Source organism: Gastrolobium bilobum, unplaced genomic scaffold (genome assembly GCF_033153095.1).
Source record: "Gastrolobium bilobum isolate Gb01-03AN ecotype WA unplaced genomic scaffold, APGP_CSIRO_Gbil_v1 utg12072, whole genome shotgun sequence".
Taxonomy (NCBI): domain Eukaryota; kingdom Viridiplantae; phylum Streptophyta; class Magnoliopsida; order Fabales; family Fabaceae; genus Gastrolobium; species Gastrolobium bilobum.
The window spans coordinates 41,780-53,819 of record NW_026899161.1 but is presented as its reverse complement, the minus strand read 5'-3'; the positions used below and the strand labels follow the sequence as shown (position 1 = coordinate 53,819).

Here is a 12,040-nt window from a genome sequence, read left to right as displayed (position 1 = left end):
GTGTCGTATCGGTGCTAAGCTCTAATAATTTACTCGGATGGATGAGTTAAAGGGGCATATACTAGGGGTACTATTTAACATATGCTCAACGTCAACATTTAGAACGTCATAAGGGAGAATCTATTGTAACATCCATTATTGTATTTAAAAATTAAATAAATTATTACAAATGAATTTTATTAATAATGAAATATTATAGTATTTTTTTATTAGGGAAATGAAATTTTTTTTGTATTTTTCTTCAACCTCCAATTATATATAATAGTGGTATGACTTATATTCTAATATAATTTATAATCTGTTCTCTCTAATTCTTTTTGTCTTATAATTGTTTTGGATTGATTCCATTTATTTGCAGCTTATTTTTAACGACATAAATAAGCATTTCGCATTTTATTTTCGGGTTACTTATGACATAAATTTGGGATAGGATACTGCGCCTATCTTTTTTCATGTCTACTCTGCTTATTCATCTCCAATATCGTTAGATCAGAATTTCAATTAACTTTTACTTTTTCTCTCTCATCTTAATATTCTGATATAAAATGTTCAAAATGAGTAGATAAAGTAGACATGAAAAAATATAGGACCTATAAATTTTACTTCATCTCCAAGTAAAAATTGGCTTTTACTATTAAAATAACAGAAAATTTAATATTCCTAATTGATAATTTAGGAATATGACTAACGTTATTAAAGCCAGATTTTTTTCTTTTTTGTAATCATTGAATCAGTTTAACTATTTAAACTTATTGCTTAAATTGGATGATGTCATATTGCGATGATATAAAACGAAGATATTTATAATACGTGAGGAAATTATTATTTTTAAATAATATTTTTCCAGTTTAATTAATTGAATGACTAATTCAATTAATTTTGCCCAATTTAAAATTATATAACTATAAATTTAGTTATAAGACTGGGCCTTATTTTTTGTTGATGACAAGAGCATGAAAATAAATCACTAACAGTTAAAAAAAGAAGGAGGGGTGAATACACTAAAAAAATGCAATTGATGTTTGTGTGAAAATTTCTGTTTTATCTTCATCTATGAAAGCAATATCTCTAGTGTGTTTGTCCAAGCTTGGGAAACTAATTCCCTGACTTATAGAGAATGCACCACATATATATTGTTTTCTAAAAAATTAAGAGGGGGTGGGTGGAGCGATGTCCCTATGTTCTAAAGAAGATTCACCACTGATGGGTACAACTGTGGATAACTTAAGAATCCTCTTATATGAGTAAAAAAAATTCATTTGAATGAAATGTTTATATTGAAGTACTTAAAATATTACTAAAACTTCATTATTCTTCTCTCACTAATTTGATTAAGACTAATTAGATCCTAATTGGGAAAAAACAATATTGCCAATTTAAATTTATGTTGGCTTTGGACGGATGGAGTGCTGTCTTAGACCTGTAGCTAAGTTGTAGGTTCGAGATTCACGTCAATTTAAATTAACCTATGGGCTTTTTTATGATACGGTAATTTGTCGAAGTTAATATGAATATCTTCATGTCAATTTAAGACATACCTGATGTGGTAATTTGGTTATATTTATTATTCATGTAGCAGGGCCATCACCGACGACTCTTAAAAAAAAAGGTCAAGCAGAACAAAGATAATAATATACTCAGAAATAAAGCATGTTTGCATTACCATAATTTTGTCGTTTAGAAATAGAGCACATAATAATAAACTAAATTAATTTCCCCAGTTCTACAATAAAAAAATTTAGCTTTCGATTTTCGAGACCACTGTCAGCCAATACATGGAATCCTGTAAACCACATGACATTATAAATAAATACATATGGATTTGCATAATAACCCTTGGCACAATGCTAAAATGATCAATTCAGACACAAATGAGCATGATACAATGTTGAAACGTACTGATTTTCACTTAAATATGCTCAGGTTTATAAATCATAAACAAAATGTTACAACTAAAAACTCAGTGGCTTTTAAAACTTTTTGGTCCGCAGGAATATCTTGAAGTTAAATTGCAAAATTTTGGGCAGCGGAAAAGAGAAAATGATTATGGGTGAAGATCTGCTCCCAAGTGAACGGCCGTTGTGACCCCCATAAACATCTGACCTACATCCACCCAAAAAATCACAGCTTAACTGTTAGTATTTACCGTTAGCATAATAACTGGTTCAAATAATGACTTGTGAACAAAAAAAACGACATTCAAATGCATGCAATGGTAACTCTATCTAGAATCACTGAATATCCTTAAGGTACTAAAAGCCAGTAGAAATATGATAAATGTCTCAACAATAAATGCATAATGAGATTTGTGTGAAGTTTTACTATTAAAAAAAAGGAGTAAACCCTCTACTTGATCTTCCAAAGATTAGAATGTCACCACATTGTTTATCCAAAAGATTTTTGTCATTAAATTAGTCCTTCAAATATACAAAACAATTACCAAATTCTTTTTCTGTGCCTAATTTATTCCTCTACAAGGAAAACTATTATAACATTTTAGATCCGAGACTAATTTGGTAACAAAATCTTTGGACGGCGTGTGTAGTGACATGCTAGTTTTTTAAGGACTAATTTGGTAACAAATATTTTTGGAAGACCAAGTAGAGGGTTCACCCTAAAATAATTCTTCCAACAAAAGCAATACAACTTCTACTGTCCTGGTAGAAGGATGCACGACTCCAACTTATATAATGACATAATACAAGACAGCATAACGCTACTTGAGGACAATAATTTAAGTACTCTGCAATTGTTGTAGTCATCAAACTACGGAAGCTTCAATTGTCCATAGTGACCACATCATGAATTATTCTGCCCCCTCCAACATTTGACCTAATGTTTAACCATTTTCTAATGCTCTTAAATGAAACATCCTGAGTGATCTACAAGTAACATGATGTGTCAAATGGCATGACAAAGTTCAGGTTAAATTATTGAAAAAACAACAACCCAGAATAGATACAACAACAGTTCAATATAAATATAGAAAAACACTGGGTGAAACCAATGGAAAGTAAAACCATGCATTTTATTCAGCCTAGTGCCTGGAAAACATCACTAAATGCATTCAAATATAATTTCATTGAGAACGAATATCATAGTATCATCACAAAGGATGTAAAGTTCACCACCACCAACAGCAAAACCATTACACCTACCGAACTCAATAGTTTTAGCAATCACTATAAGCCATGTTTTTCTCTTGGACCTTCATCTTGAGATGCACCCTATACCTGGCTAATTCTCTAGAACAGGTGCCCCCTTTTTTCTTTTTCGTTGGGGAAATGAAGATTATTTCTAGAATTCTTTAATCATGCACATTTAAGATTCAGTAACTTTATCGGGGTGCTGTTATTTTCTAATGTCATTCATGACTTATTAATAAAATATTTTGCATGTCCATTAAACTATAGAAGAATAGAATCAAGAACTCTAATTGGTGAAGTCATCAATTGATGCCAATGGTCGTAGTCCACAGACAGTAAAACATAGCAACCATAATAGCCATAGCTTCAACTGGAGGAGAGTGAATGGGAGAAAGAGAAGACGTTAAAATAATAAATGTACAGAAGACACTGAGAGAATGAAAAATAAGTCTACCCCATGTCAAGCGGCATTATAGCAGTAGAAACTGGTTTCACCAAACCCAAGCACAGAAGAGCACTTTGGAGTGCTAATCTTATATCTGCTAGGTCTGAGAACAGGAACTTTCGTTCAAAGTTGAGGCTCTTCCCTCTTATTAGCTGGGATTTTAGGATTGGGTTCTTCTCTACAACAAAGCATAAGAGTGGGAGCTCCCAAAACAGAAGAAACGAGAAAAATTCAAAGACTTCGAAAATAATTATGGCCACAGAAATGTTGACCAAGTTATTGGAAGACAAGATGAGAGCAGAAATTATGAGATAAGAGTGGGAAGGTTGGCACAATTGAGCCAAGGCATTGAAAATATGGCATGAGATCACTGAATGAAAAGTAGCAATTCAGCTTAGGAAGAACATGAGTAGCAAAGTAACAGATGCATGTGCACAGACATGCATCATGCTGAAGCTCAAAGGCATAGTGTTGTTAACAAAGTTTTGAGGGACAAATTACCCAATCCATAGATTCTGGATATTCAAACAAACAAGTGTAGCAGTGCAGATGAACATATATCACTACCAGAACCAAAATCCCAAATGAAACAATAAAGATCATCATTTTGGAAAGTTGGAAAATTTAAATATACTTAATCAATTGTAGCCTCATTTACTTAAGCAAGCCATTACCAACTTTTCACCAAACATTCAGTCTAATTGTCCATTCTCTAATACTTGAGATGTGGTTAGAATTATCTGGGAATACAACTTGCAGAACACCAACATACATACCAACAGATACTCGGAACATCAATTATCTATGCAATTGGCACATATAAATTATGATAAGGGGAGATGAGCAATGAATCCAAAGAATTAATAAACCAGAAAAGTTTTGGAACAAGGGCTAGGACAATTCAAAATGCATTACAAACTTTTCAAAGAAGTTATGAACTGAAACCAACATGCATGATTAATTCCTAATAAGCCATCTACAATAACAATTATAAAGGAAAGCTACTGTATGGCTATAACCACAAAAATAAGAATAACAAAATATAACATGCCATTATAACAAGTCACAAAGAAATAAGCAACTCATAAACATTTTCATAACTCAAAAAACAGTCATCCAACATGTATAACATTAATAAAACGAAATAGAGGATGAAGCTAAGTTAGTACAATTACATTCTAAGCTTGATCATCAATCTGCTTATCTTCCACGTCATTCGTGGTAGCAGCTGCGTCTACACCATCCGCTCCCTCTGCTGGAGGTTGAACTTGTTCATCTTCAGGAAGAGGCTCCTCAACATAGTCGTTTTCAAATGCATCTGCAGGAACCTCGTAAATCCTAACCTGGGGCTTAGATGGATCCTTCACAAGAACATATTTGCCCTCATTCAATTTCATGCACAAGTCCACAATAGACTTCACAATTCCCCACATATTCGATGTGTTCAGATTAATCTGGGCCGCAAAGTCCCTGGGTTTATATCCAACCACAGCCAAAATCACATGATTAAAATGGTCACGAGGATGAATCCTAGACACATATCCCAACTTCATCATATCTGCACTTGCCAACAGAGCTTGAGCAGTCCATTTAGCCAACTTATTTGCATTGTTCTTGAGCTCAGTGGCCAACACAGCACCCCTTTGCGTCTCCAACTTCTGCCTCCAATCAACACCCGAATACTTGGGATCGAACTCATTCAATGCATTCAAAGTAAGGAAAGACCTCTGCTTGTTCAATTCAACAACACTCTGCACTTCACATCTCGCAACAAGATACATATCATCATCAAGCTTCCACCTCCTATACCTATAAGCCACAGAAGCAACCTCTTCACCCTCATTAGCAAAAGGGTTAGGCTCATCAAAAGTCACCTTGTTCCCATCCCTGATCAAAACTTGCTGGGAGAAATTCTGATTGATATAAGCTGCCTCAACGCTCAAAGAATGAGCCGAGTTGATATCATCCTTAGCCTCAGGCAAAGGCTCCTGAGAGGTCTCATGAACAGAAAGCAAGTCCAACTGCGACCCATCTCTCTTATCGAAGAACAACTTGTTCCCAACACGCTGAACCACGATATCCCACGAGTAAACAGACCTAGGGGCACACATCAGAGTCGACAGAATAGTGTCGGTTGCAAAAACGGTAGCTTTATCCTCGTTAGCGAGCCTACGAATCACAGGGTCATCAGTGGTAGTAATTTTGAAGAAGTTCCGGTTCTTGAACCTCTCAAGTCGCCGTTCGTTCTTCGGGGTGATTCGGTCGTAGGAACGGTCATAATACTCGAGAGCACCACAGAGAAGAAGGTCTTCCGGTTCGGGAACGCTGAATGAGAGCTTCGAGAAGGTGGAGAACGGGATCTGGTCGTGCATGTTCCATTCCGGTTGGATATCCACCGACGATTTGAACACAGCCGCTTCACGCCGTTGCGCGTTAGGGTTCGACCGGTTCATGTGGTAGAGCCGGTCACGCCGGGCCCTCTCCTTCTCCGCCTCGCGCTTCTTTGCCTCAACCTCCTCGTCGCGCCGCTGCGGAAGCTGACGCTGTTGCTGGAACCGCCATTTGGGCCCGAATTTGGGCCGCGGCGGTGGCTTACCGTCCACCAGGCGGAACGACGCATCGTCGTCGGCATTTGCCGGGAACGACTCGTCGTTTGTGAAATCGAAGGCCGAATCGGCGGGGTTCTTGGGGCGAGTCGGATTGTTAAAATTGCGGGTCCAATCGGCAATCCGACCCAGCTTGTCGGAGCGGGAGAAAGGGGCGAAGGGGACGTTGACAGGAAGGTTGTTGTTATTGTTGTTTCCGGCGGCTGCGGCGTCCGGTGGTCCCCATCCGTCGGGGTTGAAAGGAACGGCGCCGACGTCGAAGGCTCCTACCATTAGGGTTCAAGCTGTTGAATCAGTGAAACGCAGTGATTTCTGTTAAACTCTTGAGCTATCAGAGTAACCGATGAGTGAGGGAGAAAACCCTAAATCGCCAATATGTTTTTTATACTGTCGTGTTTTTTTATAAGTTATCCCCTGCGAAATCATTTAATTACGAATTTGTCATTGCTTTTTTAATGTTTTTTGGGCTTCATGTTGGCTCTGATCTCTTGGGCTTTATTTGGTCTTTGTGTCAAGGGTTTTGGGCTCTTCAATACCAAAAATTGAGTTAGTAAAAGCCTCGCAAAGGAATTTTAATAACGGGATTGAAGTTATTTTATAATGATGTTATTTTACGGATTTGAAAAAAAAATTGGACATTCTATAAAATTACGTAATTTAAAAAAATAAAAGTATTAAAATACTTTATATTTTTTTTTCTAAATACCAAAACAACCTAATTTTAGAACGGCTAGAAATAACTTATCTCATATTAGATATATTGTTTTCCTAATATAATACCAATTATATTATATTTTACATATTTTTAACAATTCTTAGCATCAAGAATGTATATATATTTTTTTATTTAATATAATTTTATGAATAATTTTACAATTATTTTATTAATTTTATTCAATTTCTATTTTTTTGTAAAATAATATGATATTTTTGTAAAATATTTCTTTCATGAAGTTTTGAAAACAACGAACATAATAAAAATAACATGATATTTCAAGGTCAAATTTTTATTTTTTTTACAATTTTCTGATAGAGTTTAAAAAAATAATTATTTTCTATTAAAAAAATGAACCAAATATGTGCTTAGTTTAAAAAAATGAACCTATTTTACACTGACCCGCCTCGGCCCGCCTGTCCGCCATCAACCCGCCAAAAAATGAGTCCACCCCCCCCCCACCCCGCTTTTGAGATGGGTTGAAAAAACTCAGCCCGCCCCACTCCGTCTGGCGGGTTGACCCGCCGAGCCGAGTCTGTTTTGACGGCTCTAGTTTGAGTCCCACCAAGATTCCTTGTTTTAAAAAAAACAAAAGTTTAATTAATATAATACAGAGTACATAATCTGCGCGGAGAAGTTTTTATACAACTGTTACTTTTCATTTTCCTAAAGTATTCTGCTTCAAATTCAATATTTATCCAATGACATAACTTTTCAAAAATCTTATATTAGAATATTAGGCAAAAAAATTTCTTGATTATTCGTTGCTTTCCTTTTTTGTTCCAAACAGACTATTTAATTAACCATATCCGAAACCGGAGCACGCGTAACCCTAATTGACCAATTCTATAATAAATTAAAGACCTTTTCCATCAGATCTTGTAACTTCAGTATACAACTTAAAGCAAGAAAAAGAAGAATCTTTTTTTTTTTGAAATACAGAAAAAGAAGAATCTAAACAGCCATTTAGGGAAAAATATTATACATGCACACGTTTGTATGTGTGTTAAAGTAACCACTAACAAAAATCAAAGCCAATGACATTTAATCTTCGCAAACAAAGAATCAGTAGTAATAGTAACACAACACAATGTCGCAGATTCACACTTGGCATAGTTCTTGGTTTTCCCTTGGCAGAGTGGCAAATTCCCTCTTATATCAAGTTGGTGGTTGCTATCACACCTATCAAAGGTCCCACATGTATCCCAAGCTTACTCTGATCATGAACCAAGAAATGTCACTAACCATGACAGAAACGGAATTAGTTAGTTTTTTATTTTATGGTTTGTTTAAGTTAGTTAGACGTTAACTAACGATTAGTTAACGTAGTTCCTTCTGTAACACGCTTCATATAAATTCATACTTAACTCTTGTAATGTCTCTGGTTTTTGATTATTCAATACAATGAGTTTTATCAGATTTGTCATGGTATCAGAGCTCTAACCAAGAGCTCTGGTATTTCGCCTTCCGCAAAAAATTTCTAGAAAGTTCTAAAGTAGAGATCCCCATTCATCAATGGAGGATCAGATAGTGACTCCATCTCAAGGTTCTATACAACCTGACAATCGTTCAAATCTCTCAGATCCATTTTTCTTGCACTCAAATGAAAGTCCTGCATTAGTTCTTGTTGCTCCACCACTGATAGGTGTCAATTATCACACATGGGCGCGAGGAATGCAAGTAGCGTTGATTTCCAAGAATAAGCTTGGATTTGTAGATGGAAGCATCAAAGCACCGGCAAAGAGTGATCCAAATTACTCCTCATGGCAGCGTTGCAATACAATGGTAATGGCTTGGATTCATCGTTCTATTTCTGATTCTATTACAAAATCCATAATCTGGATCGAAAATGCACGAGACGTTTGGCTAGATTTACAGGAACGTTTCTCCCAATCTGATGTATTTAGAATATCAGATTTACAAGAAGAATTTTATAAACTTCATCAAGGTTCTAATTCGATAACTGAGTTTTTCACTCAATTGAAGACTCTCTGGGACGAATTGGAGAGTCTCAAACCGCTTCCTGTGTGCACATGCACCACTCCTTGCACCTGTGGAGCTCTTCGCAAGATGCGAACCTATCGAGAACAAGATCATGTGATCAGATTCTTGAAAGGACTGAATGAGCAATATGCTCAAGTCTGTTCCCAAATAATGTTGTTGGATCCTTTGCCAAATGTAAACAAGGCATTTTCCATGGTAATACAACAAGAGCGACAGTTCAAGCAGGAAATTCATGTTAATGATTCTGCAAATGCACAAGCATTCAATACTGTTCGTGACAACAATTCTGTTTGTGATAACAATTCTGTTCGTGACAACAATTCTGTTGTAATGAATCGTGGTGGATTCAATAGTGGTGGAAGGACCTTTAGAGGTCTTGGCAGAGCCCAAGGATATGGAGGAAGAAATTCAAGTTCTAACAGATTGTGTACTCATTGTGGTAGGTTCAACCATACAGTTGATACTTGCTTTCATGTTCATGGTTTTCCTCCAGGTTTTCGCACAAGAGGAAATGGTCAGCATGCAGCCAATTCAACAGTTCAACAAAATACAGGTTAATTTGAATCTGAGAACAATACTTCTCAATCAAATGTGACACTCACTCAGAATCAATACCAGCAGATGATGAATCTTCTGCAAAACAATAATTCAAGTCAGCCAGCACATGCAACACATATGGTGAATTCAGCTAGAGTGTCCAATGTCAATACACCTTCTCATGATGATGTCTCAGGTGTGCAATGGGTGGTTGATACAGGTGCAACCGATCATATGTCTTATGTTAAGTCTCAATTTCTGTTCCTAAATGACATTCAACCTGTTTCCATCACATTGCCAAATGGTTCACAAATCACTGCTCACCAATCTGGGACAGTAACCATGTCACCCAATTTAACACTTTCTAATGTTCTATATACACCTGAGCTTCATGTTAACCTCATCTCAGTAACTAAACTTTGTGCTTCCCTTAACTGTACTTTGACATTCCTTAGTGAATCTTGTATCATTAAACAGATGCATTCTCAAGTGATGATTGGTACTGCTGAGCTAAGAGATGGCTTATATGTGATTGTCAACAAAGTAGTGAATGCCAGAAACAAAGAAGATACCAGAAAAACAAGATGACATGTCTCAGCAAATAAAAGTGATGCACTACTGTGGCATCAAAGATTGGGTCATGCCTCAGAAGAAGTTTTACGTCTCATGTCTTTGCAATTTCCTTTTATATCTTCTGTTCCTGTAAACCCTTGTGATGCTTGCCATTTGGCTAAGCAAAGACAATTACCATATTATCCCAGTGTTAATAAAAGTAACAGAATTTTTGAGCTTCTTCATGCTGACATTTGGGGTCCTTATTCAGTAGCATCTATTCATGGCCATAAGTACTTTCTTACATTGGTAGATGATTTTTCTCGTTTCACATGGATTATTTTGATGAAGAACAAATCAGAAACAAGAACACATTTGCAACATTTCATTGCTTTCATTGAAAATCAGTTTCAAACCACTTTAAAGGTGTTGCGTAGTGATAATGGCCAAGAGTTTCTTATGAATGATTTCTATCTCAAAAAGGGAATTGTTCATCAAAGGAGCTGTGTTGAATGTCCCCAACAAAATGGAGTGGTTGAGCGCAAGCATCAACACATCCTAAACACTGCCAGAGCCCTTTTCTTCCAAGCAAATTTACCAAGTAACCTCTGGACCTATGCTGTCACACATGCCATCCATGTTATAAACAGAACCTGCAGCCCAAACCTTGATAACAAGTCACCACATGAACACCTATATGGCAGTCCTCCAATTTTAATTCATTTAAAGGTGTTTGGATGTTTATGTTATGCATCCACCTTACATACAGGTCAAACAAAATTTTCACCCAGAGCCAGAAAACAATATTCCTTGGATACAAACATGGTACTAAAGGATATCTCCTATATGACCTACATTCTCATGCTCTATTTGTATCCAGAAATGTAGTGTTTTATGAGCACACTTTTCCTTTTCACAACACCCAACCTTTACACACAACCACTCAACCATAATTTTCCCAGGTCCCACCAATATATGAATCTACTGAAATTTCTTCCACCCCCACAAATAACGCATCACAAATATCATTTCCTATTCCTGAACCTCCTTTCACACCTGCCACTACAAATTCCTCTGTTCCATCAACTGATACTAATGAAGTCACATCAGTTACTACATTCAATTACAGTAATGAAGTCACAGTCGCTCCTCCAGCACTTAGAAGATCTTCTAGGCAAAGGGCCTTACCACACTACTTATTTGACTATCATCATAGCCTCTCTACAGCTCAATGCACCACATCACACTCAGGTATGTCATCTACAAGTCCCTATCCTCTTTCTGATGTCTTATCGTATGCATCTTGTTCACCATCATACAAATCCTTTCGTCTTAATTCCTGCATTCATACTGAGCCTCACACTTATAACCAAGCCACAAAATCTGATCATTGGATACAAGCCATGAATTCTGAATTACAAGCACTTGCCCAAAATCATACATGGAGTCTAGTTGATCTTCCACATGGCAAAAGACCTATCGGTTGCAAGTGGGTTTATCGAATTAAGTACAAATCAGACGGATCTATTGAGCGTTATAAGGCTCGTCTTGTTGCAAAAGGCTTTACTCAATTGGAAGGAGTAGATTATCTAGATACCTTCTCTCCAGTAGCTAAATTGACATCCATTCGCGCATTACTGGCTATTGCTGCAGTCAAGGGTTGGCACTTAGAACAATTAGATGTGAACAATGCCTTTTTGCATGGTGACCTCCATGAAGATGTTTACATGGAGTTACCTCAAGGTATTTCCTGTGATCGTCCACATCAAGTTTGTAAGCTTCACAAATCCATCTATGGCTTGAAGCAAGCAAGCCGTCAATGGCATTCTAAGCTTACATCAGCACTCCACTCCATTGGGTATACACAAACTCATGCTGATCATGCCATGTTTACTCTTCAAAATGCTACTTCATTCACAGTGCTACTAATCTATGTAGATGACATAGTACTTTCTGGAAACAGCATGGACGAAATTCAACGAGTTAAAAGTTTCCTTGATAGTAAATTCAAAATCAAAGATCTTGGCAATCTTAG

The 12,040-nt window shown here is 36.6% G+C and overlaps 1 protein-coding gene across 2 annotated transcripts; it reads right to left on the bottom strand.

The window, feature by feature from the left end:
• Positions 1–1,745: 1,745 nt before the first annotated feature.
• On the bottom strand, positions 1,746–6,535 carry LOC133287899 (eukaryotic translation initiation factor 3 subunit D-like). Of its 2 annotated transcripts, none has more exons than XM_061485597.1 (2): positions 4,767–6,535; positions 1,746–2,103 (listed from the first exon to the last, which is right to left on the bottom strand). In XM_061485597.1, the coding sequence occupies exon 1, from the start codon at positions 6,468–6,470 to the stop codon at positions 4,770–4,772; it is 1,701 nt and encodes a 566-aa protein (XP_061341581.1). In that variant the 5' UTR covers positions 6,471–6,535; the 3' UTR covers positions 1,746–2,103; positions 4,767–4,769. The 2 variants fall into 2 exon arrangements, with proteins under 2 accessions (XP_061341581.1, XP_061341582.1); XM_061485598.1 differs by having other exon boundaries at positions 1,746–2,098.
• Between the last annotated feature and the right edge of the window lie 5,505 nt (positions 6,536–12,040).

Bases quoted from the DNA above. Each gene is read 5' to 3' on its own strand.
- LOC133287899 (XM_061485597.1), bottom strand. From the start codon at position 6,470: ATGGTAGGAGCCTTCGACGTCGGCGCCGTTCCTTTCAACCCCGACGGA.